This window comes from Halichoeres trimaculatus, unplaced genomic scaffold, assembly GCF_033239565.1.
Source record: "Halichoeres trimaculatus isolate MK-OKI-2021-1 unplaced genomic scaffold, fHalTri1.1 fHalTri1_scaffold_5, whole genome shotgun sequence".
Taxonomy (NCBI): domain Eukaryota; kingdom Metazoa; phylum Chordata; class Actinopteri; order Labriformes; family Labridae; genus Halichoeres; species Halichoeres trimaculatus.
Genome location: NW_027437183.1, coordinates 35684875 through 35708431, shown reverse-complemented (window position 1 = coordinate 35708431; position 23557 = coordinate 35684875). Strand labels below are relative to the sequence as shown.

General features: G+C 43.1%; 1 protein-coding gene across 1 annotated transcript; it reads right to left on the bottom strand.

Moving 5' to 3' along the window:
* Nucleotides 1–12889: 12889 nt before the first annotated feature.
* On the bottom strand, nt 12890–17983 carry LOC141790175 (uncharacterized). Its single transcript, XM_074669857.1, has 4 exons — nt 17921–17983; nt 14579–14634; nt 14065–14418; nt 12890–13828 (listed from the first exon to the last, which is right to left on the bottom strand). Exons 2-4 carry the CDS (start codon nt 14625–14627, stop codon nt 13500–13502), a joined length of 732 nt encoding a protein of 243 aa, XP_074525958.1. The 5' UTR covers nt 14628–14634; nt 17921–17983; the 3' UTR covers nt 12890–13499.
* Nucleotides 17984–23557: the final 5574 nt, after the last annotated feature.

The window sequence follows — 23557 nt, the reverse complement described above, 5'->3', positions numbered from 1 at the left end:
TGTTTGACTTGTTACAGAGTGCCACCCTGGATGCCCTCTATATGAGGAGTCAGAGAGGGACATGGAGTTCAAGCAGCTAACAACAAAGTACTTAAAGTTGAAAATAAAAATCTACAGTGAGAATGAGCAGAGTGAGTAATCACATAAACTGCACTGAAAGTCATTAAGATACAAGCATTGCTGATGTGCAGATGTTCTTCTTTCTAACAGGATCCAGTGAATGACTGAATAAATGTGTTAACCAAAACACCGGCCTCTGTGTGTACTTCAAGGGTGCCTTGTTGGCATGAAACACTAAATTTACACTCAACAGATATAAACACAACACTTTTGTTTTTGCTCCCATTTTTCATGAGATGGACTCAAAGATCTAAAATTCATTCCAGATAAACAATATCACCATTTCTTTCAAATGTCGTTCACAAATCTGTCTAAATGTGTGATAGTGAGCACTTCTTCTGCTTTGCTGAGATAATCCATCCCACCTCTGTTTGATCCACACCAGGGTTCGTTTGTGTCTATCCACACCTGCATGATAAGTCTGCACCAGCGTGGGAAACAACCCCTGGTCCATTTAAAGTGGTCCAAACAGTCCAGGTCTGAATACACCCTAAGGTACACCTGTACACTTATCATGGTGTCTTAGACTGTGGTGTCTTCTGAGGCCTAAAGCACGAAGCGCGGTCAACTTATCCATGGTAACTCACATCTATCCAGGACTGAGTAACCGTAACAATGGCAATCTGGATAATTGATAGCACGACGCAAGTTATCAACACGGTAACTCAACCCAGGATTGTCTCATCAAGAGCCGTGAAGGCAGCTGACCAATCACAATCATGAGCGACTAAGAAAGAGCTCCGTACTTCACTGCTGAAGAGCAATAGAAAATAGAAAATAGAAAATACTTTATTTATCCCTGAGGGGAAATTCAGGACACACAGCAGCAATCAAGAAAACAAAAGTAAGAAAGAGTATAGAAAGTGCAAAAAGGTCCATAAGAAATTAGATGACGACATCCCGTCCACCACTCTCCAGCCCAGCCAGTCTCCACCTCCACAGGGTCCAGGACTGAGCCTCCCCAGCAGTCTGTTCAGTCTCTGTCTCCTGGATCCTGTCTGCTCACAGCAGGCGAAGCTCCTCCAATGTGTCGCGGCGTCCGATGTCAGCTCCGTCAGCCACGTCCGTGAACAGCACGATGCCGCTGGGTTAGCACAGCTAGCTCATCCATCCCCCGGGGCTAGATCCCACGTTCCCAACAACGATGGATGGAAGGACAGGTCCACGTCGTCACCTCCCAGCTCACATTCGAGAACCAGCACGTCGTCCTCACATCCTCCTCCTCAGCTCGAGGGAAATCATCAAGCCTTACACTTGTTAGCATTGACATGCTACAGGCTGCTAACAGCTAATTTCGCATGTAAACAATGCAGCCATGGTTACATGTAATATCTCCAGACAAACACAGGAGAAAAGTAGTAAAAAATACCGTCGAAGCCACAAAAAGTTTGGTGTCCGTGACCAACAATGAACCATACAAAGTGATGATCCACTCCAAATACAAAGATTATGAAAAAGAGACGAAAAAAATTACAAGAAACGGACAAAGACGAGAGAGCTGCTGCAACAGGCAGCTACTTGGGCAGCGCCTAGCAACGGAATGATAATGGAGCAATGGCTGATAATGCAGCAATACGAGGAGGAGAGAAGCAATAACTCGATAAGGGGGAACACGGTAGCAGCGGCCAACCGCAGGCAAAATGCATGGCAACACAAAGCGGACTGTGTTAATGTGTCAGTTACTCATCAGTGGCTCAGTATGATAGTGATCACACTTCTAACTCTCATAAAATAATAAATGCTACTGTGCAAATGACTTGCATTTATTCCAATTATGTCATTCTCTCAGATGTAATCCTTCTGGAGTCAGAAGAACATGGGAGCAGATAAAAAACAAATACAAGAACATCATCACGTCTGGTAAGTCTGTTTCAAGCAGTGGTGATTGCTCTAAGACTACAAGGGAAGTTCAGCTTCCTCTAAAATGTCCCCAAAAAAGTGGTGATATGTACTGCTGTGTGTACATTTCATTGACAAAATATGAGCTAGGATGCCGGAAACTTGCTCAGCCGCTCTGCATCCCCAACAGGGTACATGTAGCTGCCCGGGGCAAAGAATCGCAGGGCGATGCACAATGTCTGTGGGACAGTCAGTGCACCGCCCCTGCGGGTTGCACCGGTTGCACGGGCAATGTACGGCTCTAATATTTCACAGAGGTAGAGTAGTCCAGGCCGTCAGAACCTCTCATACAGTGAATTGTTGCTTTGATCAAGTGGATCTGATCGATCTTTAAACACCCTTTCTCTTTGTAAAGCTCTTCTTACAACTTGTGCGCCTCTGTCCACCGGGTTCGGGAGAAAAGGGCAGGCCATTGTTTCTGAGAAGCCGATTGGTCAGTGGGAGGGTCTTTTTTTTAGGATCAGATTCAACCTCCAGCTTATCCTGCTCCAGAGCAGGATAGCCGTTCAGAGTAGGTCACCATGGTGATCTACTCTGATAAAAAAGGATCCAGCTTCGTGCTGTCGGTAATCAAGAGAAAACCCTGAAGTTATCTCGCTAAGACACTAATCCTGCTTCGTGATATTGGCCTCTGGTGTCTGATGAGCATCTTGATGTGGCACACCTGTGAGGTGGGATGGATTATCTCAACAAAGCAGAAGTGCTCACTATCACACATTTAGACAGATTTGTGAACAATGTTTGAGAGAAATGGTAATATTGTGTATCTGGAATGGATTTTAGATCTTCACGTCCATCTCATGAAAAATGGGAACAGAAACATAAGTGTTGCGCTTGTATTTTTGTTGAGTGTATATCACCAAAGTAAGACAGAGTATATGACAATACGGCAGTTTGTACAGGATATCAGATGGGTATTGTTGATACCAGCCTGAATTTTACTCAGTATCGGTTCAGAAAGGAAACCAGTGGTATCGAACATCACTACCATTAAGCTGACTTCATCTGCGCTCTCTTGACAGAGAAGCTACCTCGACTACAACTTGTCATGATGGTCAACTAAGTTAAAAAATAAATAAAAATCAAAATCAGCCCGTACTTCAACTTCCTTTTATTTCATCTATATTCACGAAAGGAAAAAATGGCAAAAAAAAGTTTTTCATTGTTTTGTTTTTCATTCATAATTGAATACTACTTGTACCAGTGATACATCGATCAGGCTGCCCTCACACTGTCTTCAGAAATTTTCACCCAAGTGCACTGTGTCTCTGTGGGTGAGGCTTTCACCAAACATCTGTCAAGACATTTTCTGAGCCTCCAGCAGACAGAGAGGAGGCTGATAGTGGATGAGGTTCCTCTGTCAACAGACAGATGTGTGCTGCAGTTCCAGTCTCCACTGCTGATCTGCTTTAATCTGTCATGAAGCCTTTTAAAAAGCTCAACACTCTCCAACCTCAAGTTAAAGACGTACACATTGGGTGCATCACTGATGGTTGCTTCTTTTACCTGTGTCCTATACACATGAGGTCAAAGGTCAGGCCCACAGTCTGTGTGGACTCATGAAAACACTCAGTGATGAAGATTCCTGCTTTTGACACAGCTGAGCTGCACGTTGATGCACGTTGATACTGGAACAGAGTGAAGCTGCAGTGAGGACTTTCTGTCACCAGAGGGCGCCAGTGATCATCAGATCCTCTCCTGAAAGCTGAAGCATGAGACAATAAACTGAACAATGTGAAGAGACAAGTCCATGTTCAAATTCTGTTTCTTGTAATAAAAGCAAAGAATCAAAGTGTCTGTTCACCAAATGTTCCTCTCTTTAGAGACGAGTTGGAGCTACAGGACACAGACAACCTCTGTTCCTCTCCCCCTCTCCTCCCCCATTCATTGACTCCATCAGGAAGAACCAGACAAATCCAAACCTCTTCAAGTTTTGGAGTGGACTTGATGTTGATGGTTTTTTGTTCAGTCTTTGTTATATCAGGGAAATATGGAGCAGGAGCACATTTATAGACACAGACAGCTCAGTGATGACACATTAGATATGACACCACTGATCTTTAAAAGTGTTTAACCTGTTCTATCACATTCTGACCAGTGACAGTAAATTAATTCAGCACTGAATTTACAGCAAAGGATCATTGATCAGTTTAAACTGATATAATTTACTAAAGAAGAAATATTACTGTCCATACAGATTTTATAGAATATGTGAGATACAACCCCCTCCCCAAAAGACTCACCTTTAACGGGTTCATTAATTGCGGTGCACAGCAACATCTCACACACAAAGGTGCTGCTCTGAAAGCATGGCATCATGCAGTTCCTTTTCCAAGGCATGCTGCCGTGATTATACACTGCTCCCTGCTGCTCACAGAGGCACAGTGCACAAGGTGTAATGATCACCTGCTGATTTAATTTCCCTGAAGGGCCACTTAATGGCTTTAAAGTCATAGAATAAAACAGAAAAGAAAATACTTTATTTATCCCGAGGGGAAATTCAGGACACACAGCAGCAATCAAGAAAACAAAAGTAAGAAAGTGTATAGAAAGTGCAAAAAGGTCATACATGACGACATCCCGTCCACCACTCTCCAGCCCAGCCAGTCTCCACCTCCACAGGGTCCAGGACTGAGCCTCCCCAGCAGTCTGTTCAGTCTCTGTCTCCTGGATCCTGTCTGCTCACAGCAGGTGAAGCTCCTCCAATGTGGGGCCGACGTCCGATGTCAGCTCTGTCAGCTATGTCTGTGAACAGCACGATGCCACTCTGCCCTCCAGCAGCCCCTCTGCCGCTGGGCCAGCACGGCTAGCTCGTCCATCCCACCAGAGATAGATCCCACATTCCCAACAACGATGGATGGAAGGACAGGTCCACGTCGTCACCTCCCAGCTCACACCTGAGAACCAGCACCTCCTCACCTCCTCCTCACCTCGAGGGAAATCATCAAGCCCTACACTAATAAGCAAAAAAAAAAAAAAAAAAAAAAACGTGTGCTTTTTAATTTCTTATCACTTGTTATACATTCAGGAACACCTAAAGTCTGAATAAGTGGATTGTACAGGCATTTTATCTTTTTCAATGACTTTTTATCTTCTCCTTTTTTTCTGTTGAGTTATTGATAGAGGAGCTGGTTTTGGCCACAATAACAATAAACTGAGCCCTGATGTAAAGGTGTTTTTTTTTTTTTAGATTAAATTAAATTAAAAATGGGATTAAAGAACTGAATTTGTAAAAACAACAACAACAGCCTGTTATAATTAAATCTTTGTTTTCTCTTTGATTTCTATTTGTTTTTGTTCATCAGTTTTGTCTTAAGTTACATTTTTAATGTCTGTTTTCCTGTTTGCCTTAAGCCGCGTTTCCACCAAGCAGTCCGGTTCAGTTCAGTACGGTTTGGTACGATTTGGTACCATTAAGCCTGGTTGCGTTGGCGTTACCACAGCAAACTGTGCCCTCCCGTGGTAGGTGGCGTGTGAAATAGGCTTGTCACGATACTGGATTTCTAACTTCGATACAATATTTTGAAAAATATTGATTTTCGATACGATTTTCGATACCACGCAACCACAGGGATTTTCAGTGCAAAAACTTCTCTTTTTATTCAACGAACAGTACAGGACAGTAGACAGAAATGACAGCAGACAAAAACATGCTAAAGTTTACTTGAACTAGATTTACAACCTTGTTAAATGTAGGCTAAATGACCTCTGTTTACACTTAAATCAAGACTACATAAATGTTTAACCCCATTATCAGGTATTCAGTTCTAAAACGGTTGTGCTCCTTTAATATGAAAACATGCAGACAATTAAGACAAAGTAATTTAAAGAGAAGTTTATTATTGCATTGAATGAAATTTGTTATGCTTGAAAAACTAGCAGAAAAAAAATGTCTGCTTAGATATTTATTTACAACAGTAATTTTTCAGTAATAAAGTAAGTACCATACTTTCTGGACTATGTCACTTCATAGTATAATTATACATTTTTTTAAAGTCGTATCAATCAAAAGAAAAAATGCGTCATGAAGACGAAAACAGCAGATAGGCTACAAGTCACGCTGGACCATACGTTTCATTTATTCAGAATGATTTGGTTTGTTTACAGCATTTCCGGAGTGAACTTTTTTCATATAACTTTGATAAATGTTTGTTAATTAGGAGGCTCAAATATTGTTCTTACAGCTCCTCGTATCTATGATCAGTTTCTCTTCTCTCCATGCGCTCCCCCCCTCCCCTGCTCTAGGTGAGTGTTGCTGTTGAAATCGGTGCAGTGTGAGATTAAATGAGCTCCATCCGATGAACGTCCTCACTTTTAAAAAGTTACAGGAGTTTTGGCGCCAGTTTGTGACATAAACCCCGGAATCTGTTTACAATAGAGAGCCAAAAAAAACGTGAATGAAGTTTGAAATCACGTTATCGGGCGCTAAACACCGGGAGCTGTCAGGCTGTCCAAGACAGAGGCTCGAGACGAGCGCGTCCAGTGAGCAAACACTGTGTGCAGGCTGTGCTCATGGGAGTTGTAGTGCGTCTCATATTGCAATGGGTTTAGTATTTCAGATGCCATTTCAGAAAACTACAATTAAATCATTCAACCCGCCAAAGTGGCTCGAAGGAGTGACGGTGTTACCCGCTACAGCTGGAATTCAGTGTAAGCTAGCGTCTTTCTCTCTCTCAACTGCGAGGCAGGACTCAGGGAGGGAGGGGCTGCATGCACTCAGTGTGCGCTGTGTGTGTTTGTTTTGACGCCAGCACATGTCTAACCAGGGAAAGATGTTGAGTAACCATCTATCGATACTGGGGGAACTGTATATTGAATCGTTTGCTAAATTTCAGGATCGATATTTAGCGATAAAATGATACTTTTGACAACACTAGTGTGAAACGCGTTTGCTGCGTTTTAGGAAACGCCGTAAAATGCGTGCTGTGCTGAGACAAACCGAACTGAAGAGCTTGGTGGAAATGAGGCCTAAGTTTCTTAAGATTTGTGTGTTGTGTATTTGGGTCCTTTGTTTACAGTTTACTATGGAGTCATTTGGTTCTTTTCTTCATGCTGTGCTGAAGTGTATCATGTCACCTTATAAACAAACCCAGAGCTTCCCAGAGAGGTGTTTGGTCAGTAACTATAGAATAGGGTGACCATATTTTGATTTCCAAAAAAGAGGACAACGGCACTGGCCTCGAGGCACAAATTCAGACAGGCTTCTTATATTCTTAATATTTTCACTGCCCCTTGGTTACTCCCGTCTGTGGAAACACCACAGTACTGGATTTTTTTGAGTGCTTCATGAGTGACTTCAACAGATTGGGGGGCTATAACACCTAAAGATGGGTACCGAATCAGGTACTTCAAAAGTTACCGACCCAATTCTGTCAAAAGTACCGATTACCGATTCATGTAAAATCAAAAGGTACCACGTTTAGGTACCTGAACACATGCTTGTGACTGTGAGGAAGTGAAAGAATAGTCGATTTTCCATGATGGACATGAACACAGCATTGCAAGGGTATATACTGAAGGATATATATGTTAAATTGAAAAAAAAATATATAATATTGTTAAAGAAATTGATATTTTTTACCACATAACTACAAAAAAGTGCTGAAAAATTTGTACCGTTGAGTACCGGTACCGATTGCCAGGTACCGGGCATTGGTACCGTATCGGTTCAAATGTGAAAGGTACCCATCCCTAATAACACCATTGACAATGGCTTCAGTCTTGGTGCGAGCACTACTAAACTTTTTAGCAATGTTAGAATCAGGAAAAGTCTTTTTTTAGCAAGGCACTGGTGCAATCCATGGACCTGTAGCTGTTGAGGTGTTTTACAGTATGAAATGCCATTGCACCCTCCGCTGCATTTACAGCAACCTCTGTTTGCCCAGGTCTAACAAAGAACTCAGTCAACTTTGCAGAAGAACTCTCACCTCGCTCAGCTTTTTTGTGTTTTTCGGTGTCCATGTGAGCTTTGAGATCTCCAGCACCTTTATTGGACACTGAGACATATGTGCCAGCTTTGCACACGGTACACTCCGCCCCCCACTTGTCCCGACCAGAACGGTATGTCGAAATTTTTTTTTGCAGTTCATCTGTGAAGCTGCACTTACACTTAGGCATCTTCCGTGCAATACAGCTCCGCTGTCTTCTCCGCTCTCCGTCTGTGTCTCTCTCTCTCGCCTTCTCTCTGATCCTCTCACTCTCTATGTGTGTGTGCACGCGCAGAGCAGACCTGCCCACAAGGCAGCCTCTCGATAAGTGATGTCCATTATAGTGTTGTTTGCAAGCGCCGGTCAATTCACGGACTGGTGTAATGGTCCTATGAAAATCAGTGAACACCGGACATTTTCGTGAATTTATTGAACCAGCCCGGACACCCCGGACAGGACGTAAAAAGTGGACATGTCCGGGCAAAAGAGGACGCTTGGTCACCCTACTATAGAAGGACATTAAGATTAGAAGTTAGAAAGACAGATAGAGAGAGGGAAACAGGAGCCCTGTGTGTCAGTTTCCCCCCAGCAGTCTAAACCTATAGCAGCATGACAACTGTTGAGAAATTGATAGGAAAATAACGTAAAAACAATATCCTGAAAGAAATTCCTAAATTAATAAACCCCAGGGTCTCCTGGAGACATTTTAGTGCGAGTTTTTGTACTTCCGCATTAAAAAGCGGCATTTGAACGTGACGTCACAGTCAGGAGTCCCGCTGCTTCTGCCTCTGTTTAACACTAATAAACATGGATCAGACTGTCACTCCTGTCAATGAGGAGGAAGGAAATCTGTATTCCTATCCATATGATGGTCCTCAGGGTTATAATTGTGAGCCTGTTAGGAAAGATGGAGAGAGAGAAAAAAAAAAAAGCATGTATAAGAGCTGATCATACAGCGACGTGCTTTGAGCCGTCCTGATAAAGCCCATAGAGAGAAAGACAGAGAGGTCTATCAGAGGTCTATCCACTGATCCAGAGTCAGAAAACCAAGACTTGGCTTCGCTGCTTAGCTCACATTTCCGTCAGTTTGAATCTCGGGCAGCATCTCTGGCAGTCCTTGTTTATGTCTGTCACCAGGAGCCGGGCTAGGGGCTGCTGCTGCTGACGGTGAAGCTGGAGTTGACTGACGGGAAAGTAGCCGCGTCAGTCTCAGCCGGACCTGGTATCCCATCCTGAACTCCATCCATAGACTTTATAAAATAGACTCTATATCACATCAACCTTCCTGTCAAGAAATGGGCACCAAAGGCGACTGCGTTTTTTGAGACCGATGCAGCAATGAAATCTTGTCTTGTCAGCTGCACAAAAATGAATCCGAGCACGAAAGCTAACTCACGGAGTCCGAAAAAGTGGACTCGATGTCCTGCTGAGCTAATATTTCTCCATCCACCCATCCAAACACATCTGATTCATCTTAATGGATGGTCAAATTAAATAATTCTGAGGAAGAAACACAATAAACACAACCCGAAAAGCCCGATCTCACTCATGTCAACCTGTTATTCTCATTGGCTCAAAGCGGAGTAAAGAAATACGAGTCCCTGTTACGTCAAATGAAGCAATGCTGAAAAAAGAGGGTTTTAAACAGCTATACTGAAAACAGCCACTTCTTCCTCTAATTTTGTGACTTTTTTGTTGAATATCATACAAAATCATCGGTTGACTTAATCTACTGCCTTTATCAGATCATGTTAAGTGTTGACTCAAAAAATAAAATAAAATAACCTGCCATTAATATGCCCTTTAAGTGCTTTGTAAATCAGAAGAAGTGTGTTGATCTTTCTCACCACGGTCTGGTCTCGCCCTGAACTCCCCTGCAGTGCAGGCTGCACTCCCAGTCCCTCCCTCACTTCTACACACCTGCACCGGATTCCCCTGCACACCTGCCTGCAATCACTAACACTCTGTGGATTCACTTTAGGCCTGCTGCAGCAGAGGACAGACGCCAGAGTATTTCCACTCATCCTGTGTGCCTCCACGTGTTCCCTGCTCTTCAGCCCAGCCACACCCACGCTGCCAAAAGCTCTCTCTCAATCACTGGATTCTGGGATTTGCACCACTCACACCAGTGTAAATAAAATCAGTGTTAAACGTCATCACTGTCTCCTGTCTGCTCTTGAGGTCCTGCTCAACAAACTGGTTAAAACCGTAACAAGAAGAATTTTAAACTCTATTCTAGATTTTATTGGTAATCAGACGCTAACAATGGAGAGATGTGTTCTCGCCTCCCAGTTCAAGTCAGTACCCGAGCTTCAGCGTTCTGAACCAGCTGAAGAGTCCTCATAGACTTATTGGGACAGCTGGATCCAACCTGGAGGAAACAAAAACATGGACTAGTTTCTCAGCATGGCTCTGAGACAAGATGTGTCTTATTTTCCTGATATAACGAAGATGAAAAAAAATACGTCCTTGAGAACTGTTGTATATGAGAGTTAAAGGACAGGTCCTGATTGAAAAGAACTCCCAGGTTCCTGACAGTGGTGCTGGAAGCCAAGCTGATGTCGTCCAAGGTGGTGATGTTGTTCAAGAAAGCTTCTCTGAGATGTTTAGGTCCAAGAACAATGACTTCAGTCTTCTCTGAGTTCAGCAGGAAGAAGTTTCTGCTCATTCAGGACCTTACATCTTTGAGGCATGCTTCAACTATCTAAATGGAGTTTGCAAATGAGTCACACAGATGAATGAACTTGATCACATCAAAGCAGAAGAAGAGAGAAAATATTTGAATAATGAAATAAGACATTAGAAAATAAATAACTAAAGGGCGTGAGGTTTTTGTAAGATTATAGAAACTTCCTGATACACATACCAAAATATTGTATATGAAATACAATAATTAATGAGAGCCTCCCCTTACTCGCAATACTCAGGTTATAGTCCAAAATAAGGAATTAAAATAAACAATTTCTCCCACAGTGTAGCAGCCTTACTGTAGCAGCTAATATATTCAATTTGAAAAAGCTATGAGAAATGGCAGCCATCTTTGACTTTTGCCAAACCATGATACTCAAAAAGTCAATATTTGAATAAAAGTTGATTTTTTACACAGTATTGACTTGAAAAAGCTATAGAAATAACATTAATATATATATATATATATATATATATATATATATATATATATATATATATATATATATATATATAAATATATATATAAATTTATATATATATATATATATATATATATATATATATATATATATATATATATATATATCTTGACCCTTGGACAAAAATTGTTTTATAGACCCTTATCTCCAATTTGGAGCAGAAAACAAAACTTTTGCATTAACCTTGAAATGATGGAGTGCCAAAGCACCCCACTAAATTTATTTTGAGACCTCACATCTCAGCCCTGCCAACCTCTGCTTCTCCTTTCTCCCGGCATTCCCGCTCCTAAACATAAAAATGGCTTCAGAGGTGCAGGTCTACAGCTCCTGAGAACAAAGGTGACCCATTATAAAACCACAGGAAGAATCCACATGGTGGTCACTATGGAGACACATTTCACCACGTACATGTGCAGAAACAGAATCCATGTTCTGTACACTCTTGCTGCTTTTGCTAGAAATAACCTGGACTGATCAGCATAACACCATGGATCACCTGCAAAAAGCTCATATCTCTCCCCAAACAGTTCAGTTATGTGTCAAAACCAAATTTCTGTCTCATACAAATAGTCAGTGCCTCCGAAAGGCATCGTCCCTTTGGCTTTGTGTCAGCACTGCAAGTTAAAATGTTTAGATGTTTCGTCACTATGACAGAGGACCGTTGAAATATCCCTCATGTCCACCTCTCAGTCTGAGCCCAGTCCTTCATTGACAAAGGTTACTGTTCTCATTTTTCTGTCAAGCTAACAGAATACAATTATATATCAAACTGGATTAAAAAAGAAAAAGATTCTACAGTAAGAGTAGCCTCCGAGGTCTGACATCATACATTGTGCTCATACTGCCAAGGAAATTGTAAGCTTTTCCAGCAACACACATAAAGTCACTTCTCTGCATCAGAGTAAATAGAAAATGAATAAAGCCCCAAATACCATAAAATAAAGACATAAACACAAAAACAAAGAAAATCACATGCAGCCTACAGCGCTGTGAATAAAGCTGGAGTTCAACAACTAACACTTCTTCACTGGTCGCTGTCCTCACCCTCCTTCTCCTGGACACCGTCCCTGCTCTCCTGACCAATCACACGCTGCTGTCTGTCTGACCACAGATTCTTGTTCACATCACAGTGTGTTTTCACAATCATAGACAGAACCTGTCATCCGTCCTCCTTTGAGTTATAGTTTCACCTGACTTTGATTTGTCAGTTTATCAATGTTCCAAGAGATTCATACATGGTATTCATTTGGTTATGTTGCAGACTCATTTTGACACTTGAACAGACTATTGTGCTTGAGGTGACTCATACAATGAAATGATGCTGATATTTTTTGGAGAGACTGACCGTTAGACTGTTCTTTTTTAGAAGTTCTTTATATTTGAAAAGTTGATTTACTGACTAAAAGAAGAACTATGTGCATGAATGAACAGATGAACGATATGAAAGAATAAATGCATAGAGGAATGAAAAGTGATACTGACCATAATAAACCAGAATGAATGGAAGAAAGAACATAAATTAACCCAGCTAACCTATTAATCTAACCCACCCTGAGAAGTCTCTGGGGCATTGACCACGATATACCAGTGAATGCAAGACTACTGAATCTTACTCAAGTCCAGAAGGAGGAGGAGAGTGAGGAGCGGTGGCAGTGACAGAGATGACAGAGTCCCACAGCAAATGTTCGTGGAGGGTGGGGATGATGGGGAGGCTGGCTGCGGTTCAGCTCCATCAGAGATCAGGAATGAAAAGAGAAAGAGTTCAAAGAGTTGAAGAAAAATCCTCCAGAAATGAGTCTGAGAGTTTACACTTCAACATCAACATTTATTGTTTGACAGAGCAGAGAACAAAGATCTTCATCCCTCCTCTCCTCTGTCAGCTCATGTGACTCTCAGCTGGAGTGTCTCCATTCAAACACTCTTCTTCCTCACATTCAAACATTTACAGTCAAGTTTACATCTCTCTCATGACAACATCAATAAAACCAATAAATACAGAACAGTCAGAGCTGAGCTGAAGCCTTCATCACAATAATCCTTAGATAACACAAATACAAACAAGACTTCCTATCAATGATGAGCATCTAAACAGAGCAAACAGAGCTGAAGCACAGAGCAGAGGAATCTTCATATGAACAGCTGTGTTTCTCTCAGAGCCAGCTTCAGCTCTGATTGTTGTTATCCAGCAGCAGTGTTTGTCTTTGTTCTTTTCTGAGCAATAAGAGAAATGAAAATCACTTTGACACAGAGCTTCTTAGACTGACTTAGAAACTCACTGTGGACACAAAGCTGGAGTCTCCAGGCTCTGTGCTGAGCTTTAGACATCTCAGGGTCTCTGTCTCCATCATTAATGCAAAGTACTTTAAGGTCAGGACGAGGATCACTAAAAGTTAAGAACAAACAACAACATCACAGCTATTATCAGTTTTTGTTGCCAGGAGAGAGACATCCTTCCTGGACCCCCTGAGTCTGGCTTCTCAGCTTCAGTGCTACAGGGGGTCTGGTTCCTGGCTGGTCCAGTAGTAGAGGGGGTCTGGTTCCTGGCTGGTCCAGTAGTAGAGGGGGTCTGGTTCCTGGCTGCTCCAGTAGTAGAGGGGGTCTGGTTCCTGGCTGCTCCAGTAGTAGAGGGGGTCTGGTTCCTGGCTGCTCCAGTAGTAGAGGGGGTCTGGTTCCTGGCTGGTCCAGTAGTAGAGGGGGTCTGGTTCCTGGCTGCTGTAGAGAGACCAACAGATCAGAGTCAGAAAGAAAAAGTCAGTGACTGGAGATAAACTCTAAAATGTCCTCAACAGGAAATCAGAGCAGCCCTTTTCTCTCAGGTTCTTCTTCGTCCTCTCTGAGGACGTCTTTGTCTCTCTGGATTCATCCTCTCAAATGTTAGCCGCTGATCTGTGAACCTGAGCTGATTTGATTTTTCTTTGTCTCCACAAACGTTCACTGACTTTACTCACCAGTCACTCTGAGGACACATCCGTCCACACGGGAACCAGAATCTGTTTTCACTCCACACCAGTACCGTCCTGAGTCTTCAGTCCTGAGTGAGGACACCTGAAGTCTGATCCGTCCCTCTCTGAGGAGGTCTTTGTCAAACTGGAATCGTCCTGAAAGCTCCCCCTCCCTCAGTGGGATCTCAACTCCATCCTGGAGATCAAACAGGACTGAGAGTTTCTTTTTTTTCATCATGTCACAAAAAACATGGAGACCTTTCAGAGAGGGGTGAGGTTTTGGTGTGAAGGTCCAGTCCAGGGTGAGGCTCTGCTTCTCCTCAGCCTGATAGGAGCTGCGACCCATGTTGAGCTCTAATCCTGTAGAGGAGACAGAGAGGAAAAGAGAGGGGCAGAAAAACACTGCAACATGTGAGTCTTTCCACACATTTTCTCATCAAGTGTTGAAGTCTTTCACTCAGTCTCAAAGTGGATCTCCTCTTTTCTCTTTGTGGACAATAAAGTGAAGGTGGAAACTAACCACAGACACAGCAGCTCAGAGCCGTGAGCAGCAGGAACCTGGAGACCATCTTCTCCCTGAAAACACACACATGAGCTCAAAGGTCAGTCCCACAGTCTGTGTGGAATCATGAAAACACTCAGGGATGGAGAATCCTGCTTTGACACACAGCTGAGCTGCACATTGATGCTGAAACAGTGTGAGCTCCAGGCTGAACACAACCAACACACTTGAAGAGCTGTGTGAAGCTGCAGTGAGGACTTTCTGTCTCTAGAGGGCGCCCTTCATCCTCATTTCAAAGTGACTGCATGAAACAGGTTGACATTGAGCTGTGTGAAGACAAAGGTTCCCCTGGGACAGAGACAAATAAGGCTTGGTCTGAAAAATCAGCTTTAAACTTGTTCAAACAACATCTTCCATCTTTGTTTCAATGTGTAGTTTGCATTTCTGTTGGTGTCACAGTATTTGATATGACATTTCTACCATTTGAACCAGTTCAAGAATCAGTCCCATTAAACTGTCAAATGGTGTAACCACAAAAGCATGACAAGTGTTAAAGACTTCATCTTCATAGGAGTTTTGACATGGTACTGATGAAATCTTTTCTTATGAAATATCATCTCAAATTGTTGGTTTATAATCATTGAAATGTCATTTTTTTACTGTGTAGTAAACTGATCAATCCTGAACTTTTTTGCTGAGTATCAGATTTTTGAGGAGCGTTGGTTCCAGCAGTTGACCCTGATCAGGTCCACGTCTTTCATCCCTCTAGTGGGCTGCTGTGATGAGTCGGGAGCGCGGTTCTGACCACAGTCACACATGAAAATGGTGGCTTTCTTGTCCACATTATTCACTGGGAAAAGGCACAAAAGTGTGTGACAATGACACAAAACATACAAACTGAAGTGTGGTTTTGCTTTTTAACCATAAAAAAAACAGTTTTAAAGTACATTTTATTAAATATAGCAGAAATAGTGTGGCTAGTGCCATGAATTTGGCATGTCCCCCACATAGGGAGTCATAGTTTAGTGACATATTTTGAGTTCAAATTAATGTTTTTTTCCTGTTTTAAAGATTACAATACAAAGTTATATGTTAAGATTATTAAGTATAATTTTCAAAAGGGGAAAAAATCAATTGTTTATAAAAAATAATTTACAAAAAATAGCTGTCCCTTGATTTCTTGTCACTGGTGTCACTATTTGTAAAAACCTTTATTTTGAAAAACTGCTGTGTCCCTGTAAACATTTTGGGGGGTAAGAGCTCATGGGGGGCATGTCCATTATGAGAAGCACACGGTAAGTCAGCATCTTCTCCTCATATCTTGACAATTTGAAGAATTAACTACAAATTTCATGTGAGTATTTCAAATGAATAACTGGTGTTACAGAGTTTGTAGTAAGGGGGAAAGAAATTGAATTAAAATAATTGATCACACTGCATTATAAGTTGATTTATTCTCAAGTTAAGACGTGTGTTTTTGCCATCTTGAATAGGCCATTTTATCTGCACTTAGGTCGTTTTGGTTAGTAACACCACTGACAATCACTAGCACCAGTAAAACCTTTCCCTTAAATAAAGAAATAGGTCAGTATGTACATAAACCAGACTAATAGGTTGAATTGCTGTTTCAGTGATGTAAAAATGTCACATTCTTGTTAAAGATATGGCAAAGTTAAGTGCTGCTGAAAAGCAAGGACTGTACAGACAGCACAGGGATGCTGACCCAGAATGCAGGGCAGCCTACCTAAAAAGAATGAATAATATTAAAAAACACTCACTTGAATGAAATAGAAACTCAAAGAAAGAGAGTGAGGACCTCGCAGAAAGAGGTAGAAGACAAGAGCCAAGGAAACTGAAGAACAGGCAGGAAAAGCACAGAGAGAAGGTGCGGGCACACACACACACCACACACACACACACACACACACACACACACACACACACACACAAATACACAACATAAACTGTTCTTTTTCATACGTTCAGTTGTATGGATGCGTCAGCATTAGATGAAACCCCTATTCTACATTCATGAATGAATAACTTTTATGTGTCTGTGTTGTGTTATTAAATCTATCAGTTTTATACTTCATCTTTTGGTTTAAACCTTTAACCAGGTTCTAAAATGTGAACGTTTTGAGGTGAAATACAGATAGAATGAATAATAATTGTTTTAAATATCTTCTGTTGTGCCATTTCCTTCACGTTGTGTCCCTGGTGTTACAGTGCATCACTGGTGTTACTGTATGGCATATTGATGATCTGGCATTAGGGATGATCAGTTTATTTGACTTTATTATTTGTATCTAGCTAAGGGTTGTAACATTCAATTGTGCACAGTTTCAGGATATGATATTTCAAATTTAGAGTCACAGTGCCAATTAATTCAAAAGTTACATAAAAAAAAGTGGACTACAGGAATTTAAAAATGTCATACTAAAACACTTTGCAAGCACATATTAAAACTTAAATGTTACAATTTAAAAAAAATCTTAATAATTGTTTTAACCTTTTCCTTCTTTGATGAAATATGTAAATTAAATTACATCCCAGGAAGCCTGAATTGCCATCTAAAACACAGGTAACACCAGTGACAAAAAAGTAGGACAAGGAATTTTTATAGTAGTGTAAAAAAAAGTGTCAAAATACATGAAGCTCTTATTTTTGTCTATTTATAATGCTAAGTGGTCAACTATTATGAGACTTTTTTTAAATTAAGAAAAAAAAAAGATGAACAAAAAAAAAAAATTGCTGTTCAGAAAGCTACCATTTTCATAGAATGACTGCTTCAGATGATGACCTGCTGGCTGATGGTGCTCAGTGTGTTGTTGAAATGTATCCCTCTACCTGAGTGGTGCTTGATGTCCTGATCTAATGAAGAGCCGATAGTGGAATAACTCAGGCTGCATCTGTCCTCATCTTTCTTCTTCAGACATGAAGAAATCAAGGATTTGTAAGCGCTGCTCATCAAGCTGTCAAAGCTGAGCCTGTTCTTCCTCACACTGGCTGTGATTGATCAGAAAACAGCTCAATCAGGGAAATCTGCTCCATTCAAGGAGGTGAAGGATCAGAACAGAGTTTTCTTTAAACACACTGAACTTCAGCTCCACATGAAGCTGAGCACCATCAATGCTTTGAGTCAGGAATCAGAGCTGCGTGCAGGTTCAGACTTCAGCAAAGACTTTGGAGCTAACTCTGAACTCTCTGACACATCCATTCAGTCTCACAGAACACACACACACAGCACAGAGCAGACCAGAAGAATCCACAGAGAATAATGAGACAGACTTTACAACCTGTTTATGCAACACTAAAAGAAGAAGACATTCAGACAGCATGAAGACATTATTCCATACACACCTGTTAGAGTTCAGTCACAGCCGGGGCAGAAAGCAGGTCTGAAGAGGAGGAGAGCTCTCTGATAGACGTCCTCTGTCCTCTTTCTGTATTACGTTGAGGAAAAGGCAACTCAGTGGGTGGAGCACTCTGTCCACCATTGGTCCCAGTAATTGTGATGGGCGGTCTCTCCTTCCACCTCCCTGAGGACGCCTCCAATCAGACTGTGACCCACCACCGTCCCTGAGCTCGACACCATCACTGCTGCCACTCGTGCTGCTGCCACCACAGCAACTGCTGAAGCTGTGGCCTCCGTATGTGGGACCGGCCCTTCCACTGGTGACACTGTGCCCCCCCCTCTCTCCTCTCCTTTCCTCTCCTCTCCTCTCCTCTCCTCTCCTCTCCTCTCCTCTCCTCTCCTCTCCTCTCCTCTCCTCTCCTCTCCTCTCCTCTCCTCTCCTCTCCTCTCCCAAAGTGTGTTTTATGTTGGATATTATCATCCCATGTGTTGAATTTAGTGCACTAGTCAACCTTTTCTCTATTTCAAAGGAGAAGCACAGTAGATTCAAGATTCAAAACTTTTTATGTTCATTTTCAATATAAATGAGAACAAACAGAAAAATCAAAACACTGTTCCTCTCTTCCTACAGTATGAATAAAAATGTAAGAATTTAAATATGAAAATGTGAGAAAATGATGTCGATTTTTTCCATCCATTGTGAGATGTGGAATATGTCAGATAATTAGGGAATTCCCTGCCCTCTGCATCTGCTGTTAATTCCTGTGTCATCTCTGAGAAAGGTGTTTCACACTTACACTTTATCAGTCACTTCTTTCACAGTTTTTCTCCATTGCTAAAAATGTTCCTACATTTGACCAAAACTCTACACAGTAAACTTTTCTAAAGCTACATAAACAAAACCACATTTTCTCTCTTCTCAGTTTCACTCCAAAACAGCTGCTCCAAGCTCACGAAAATGTAAACTTACACTATCTGTTCTGAGAATGTTCCACTGTAGAGTATTGGGCATTTGTATGTGTGTGTTTCATACCAACAGTTTGTCAATCTACAGAAAATACACTATTGAACTGTATCACAACTAAATGCAAACACTACAGAGGATCCATTACACACAACAATAGTCCCTGTAAACAAACTTCAGAGTGTGAGATTTTTTATTTACAGTATTTATACCACACACACACACTCACACACACACACACACACACACACACACACACACACACACACACACACACACACACACACACACACACGCTCTCAAAGTTGGCGCTGTCAGCAATGACTCTGTCCCTGATTTCTCAGAGTCTGATGGTGCTGTTGTCCCGTTCCATATCCTCAATGAGGTTTTCTTGTGCTGGTATAAATATGGCAACCCTCCCACCTCCATGTGGCATTCTTTCAACTGTAGAGACACAAACATGCATCACAGTCCTGACTTGTCTGCACTCTAGCATCAAATTAAATAAATAAACAAACAAAACAAAGCATCATCTACTTCAGTAGAAGCATCAGTGGGCGTGTTTTACAAAACAGCAACTGAGATGAAAGCAGTGGTACCCCGCTCTACAGTAAAAATCTATTGTAGAGACCAACACAGCAATACACTACAGTAGCTGTTGTGTTCTCTGAATGCCTGGACCATAGCGGCCCCTGAGAACCTGCTCTGGTCTGGACTGACTCTGAGTCCTGCTTCAGTCATTGTCAGGCCATGGACAACCACATGGTCACTGATTGCTGCGCACACCTCATCTGAAAAGGCTGTGTCACTACATCAAGATCCTCCTCCTGAGCCTGCTCCTCCTCCTGAGCCTGCTCCTCCTCCTGAGCCTGCTCCTCCTCCTCCTGAGCCTGCTCCTCCTCCTGAGCCTGCTCCTCCTCCTGAGCCTGCTCCTCCTCCTCCTTAGCCTACTCCTCTTCCTCCTGGGCCTGCTCCTCCTCCTGAGCCTGCTCCTCCTCCTGGGCCTGCTCCTCCTCCTGAGCCTGCTCCTCCTGGGCCTGCTCCTCCTCCTGAGCCTGCTCCTCCTCCTGGGCCTGCTCCTCCTCCTCCTGAGCCTGCTCCTCCTCCTTCTCTCACTGTAACTCCTCTTCCTTCCTGGGCCTGCTCCTCCTTCTCTCACTTGAATTCCTCTTTCTTATTGGGCCTGCTCCTCCTCCTCCTTGGCCTGCTCCTCCTCTTTCTGGAACTCCTCTGCCTTTCTAGGCTTGCTCCTACTCTTCCTGGACCTGCTCCTCCTTCTCCCAGGACTCCTGCTTCTCCTCCCTCTGGACCTGTTCTTCTTTTCCCGGGCCTGCTCCTCCTCCTCCTGTGCCTCCTGCTCCTCCTCTCACTGAAACTCCTCTACTTTTCTTGGCCTGCTCCTCCTCAACCTCTCACTGGATCTCCTCTTTTTATCTGAGCCTGCTCCTCCTCCTCCTGGGCCTGCTCCTTCTCCTCCTGGGCCTCCTCCACCTCCTGAGCCTGCTCCTCCTCCTGGGTCTGCTCCTTCTCCTCCTTGGCCTGCTCTTCCTCCTGGGTCTGCTCCTTCTCCTCCTCGGCCTGCTCCTCCTCCTGGGCCTGCTCCTTCTCCTCCTCCACCTGCTCCTCCTTCTGGGCCTGCTCCTTCTCCTCCTGAGCCTGCTCCTCCTCCTGGGTCTGCTCCTTCTCCTCCTTGGCCTGCTCCTCCTCCTGGGTCTGCTCCTTCTCCTCCTCCACCTGCTCCTCCTCCTGGGCCTGCTCCTTCTCCTCCTGGGCCTGCTCCTCCTCCTGGGTCTGCTCCTTCTCCTCCTGAGCCTGCTCCTCCTCCAGGGTCTGCTCCTTCTCCTCCTGGGCCTGCTCCTCCTCCTGAGCCTGCTCCTTCTCTTCCTGGGTCTGCTCCTTCTCCTCCTGGGCCTGCTCCTCCTCCTGAGCCTGCTCCTCCTCCAGGGTCTGCTCCTTCTCCTCCTTGGCCTGCTCCTCCTCCTGGGCCTGCTCCTTCTACTCCTGGGCCTGCTCCTCCCCCTCCTAGTCCTGCTTCTCCTCCTCCTAGGCCTGCTCCATCTCCTCCTTGGCCTGCTCCTCCTCTCACTTAAACTCCTCTACTTTTCTTGGCCTGCTCCTCCTCAACCTCTCACTGGATCTCCTCTTTCTATCTGAGCCTGCTCCTTCTACTCCAGGCCAGCTGATCCTCCATATTTAACTGATACTCCTCTTCTTTCTAGACATGCCCCCCCCTCCTTTCTTCTGGGCCTACTGCTACTCCTTTCACTGGAACTACTCTCCTCTCTCCTCATTTCTGGACCTGTTCTTCTTTTCCTGGGCCTGCTCCTCCTCCTCCTGGGCCTGCTGCTCCTCCTCTCACTGGAGCTCCTTTTCCTCTTCCTCTGCCTGATCTGTTGTGGCTCCTTGAACGTTCAGCAGACTATAGTCAACTGGCTGTTTGAGCTGTAGTCACATCATATGCACCAAGTGTCTTTACTCTGGAGAGGTTATGTTTGATGAATGGAGCCAGGTGTGTTCATTTTTTTATTTTGCTGACTGGGACAAACATTTTGCATCACATTAGTTTTATGTTGAGAATTTGATTGTTTTGCAAAAGCACCACCCTGGGGTTCGCTGCATGGTACAAATATGCAGTGGTGTGCGGTCAGGGGAGGCAAGGGAGGCAGTGCCTCCCCCAGGCTAACAAGAAAAAAAAAAATATTTTTATAAAAATATTTTTTTTTCAGTTGTTCGTATACAATTTGTCATAATCAAAAAATAAAAAAAAGGAAATTGCTGATTTGTCAATAAGAGGGAGGCTAACAGAGGGGACGGACAGCGTTTCGCGCTGGCTTCATGCTTGTAATGTGAGTCGGAGGCAGAGACTCAGAGAGAGAGAGAGAGACCATTTACTTGAAATCACAACGTTTTGCAGGTTGGCGCATGCGTACTAAGGTCTCACGCTGATTAACGTGGGCATCGATGAGGCACAGCGCTTCTCTGCCTCCGCACGTTGTAATACCGCACCTGCTTTGAGGTCTCGCGATAGTTTGTCACTGCAGACGTTTAAAAGAGTAAACCGGAGGTGCCTGGCCTGTGTTCTTGTGTTGTTGAGATACGGGTTATTTTTGTTCGTATTTAGCTCTTTCTCCTTTGATATAAATCCTGTAGAAATGCAGGTGATCATATGTTTCGGGTTTTAATTGGTATTTCGTCATGTTGACTCCGGGACTTCAGTCTGTCTCTGAACCGTAGAAGGGAAAGCTTATTAACATTTATTTACTTGGCTCGTTGCTGGTAACCGGTGTCTAGGAGTCGGGGCCAAAGTGAGGGAAAAGACTAAAGAGGAGGAAAAAAAGGTGCAGCTTGTGCACAACCGCACATTTATTGAGGAAATGAAGACCAAAACAACTCCTGCCCCACACACACCATGCATGCACTCAGACCGTCTCTCCTGCTATGTCACACGCCCACACACACACACACACACACACACACACACACACACACACACACACACACACACACACACACAGCACTGTCGCGTTAAAGGGCCAGGGCTGGCCAGTAACAGTTTGTATTAGCAAATGTGAGCAGTGCACCGTATATATAACACACACATATAGAAATTTCAACTTTAGCTGGCTGCCTGCCTCCTTCGTCATGGACCTCACCGCACGTTCCTGCAAATATGAAATTGTATTTCAGTGGAGAGACAGTGGATGTCTTGTGTGTGAACTGTGAATTAATGTGCCCGTCGAGGTATGGCTGCGTCCCAGTTCAGGCAGGAGGCATATACTCAACAATTCTACATTTGCCAGATGCTGGAGCAGTGATGTGTTAATTTAACAAAAAGCAGATGGAGTGAGACAGGAAGTTGTGCACTGACACCACCCAAAAATGCCCAGTGTCTTTTTAAAATAATCATATTCAACATATTAAACAAGGTAAAGATATTTATTAACAGTTAGGTAGAGCTACAGTTTGAAACGTGACACCAAGCTAACTTTGTCAGTTTGTTGCGTAGTTCAGCAGCTGTCTACATTTCTCTCTACTCACAGCCCGTTGCTCTGAGACGTGTCTGTAATGTGTAACGTTGGTGAATCCTGGTTCTGTCCTACCAGAGCTCATCTACCAACTCCAACCTCACCAAGCAGAGCTAACGTAACCTCACTCTTCATTTTATTGATAGACTCTCAAGTTTGAACAGAGCACTGCAGAATAACTGCTGACTGTGGGTTGGAGGAAACATTAGCACAAAGTTTGGCCAGTGTTTGAGCCGACACTCTATGTCTGTCCTGTTGGACAGTTAGGCTCCTGTGTCCACCATCACTACAAAATTAATCACAGAAATTGTTTTCAGCAGAGAAAAACACAGACCTCTCTTCTCTCTACTGAACTCCGTCAGCTGGCATGGTGTTGTCATAAAGACTTCAACATTCTGTAAATCAATCCGGTCCTGCCCGACCAAAGAGGGAAGCTGAGAAATAGCATTTGAAAATAAGCTATGTTGATGCTGATAGTTTCATTTTAAGTTGTGTATTACAATCAGGCATAGAACAGAAACTATTTCAAGATTACTTGTAAAGTCCTCACAGTCCCTTTAATTTTTTTCTTTTGTTTTAATGATAGTTATAATAATAATAATAATAATAATAATAATAATAATAATAATAATAATAATAGTAATAATAATAAT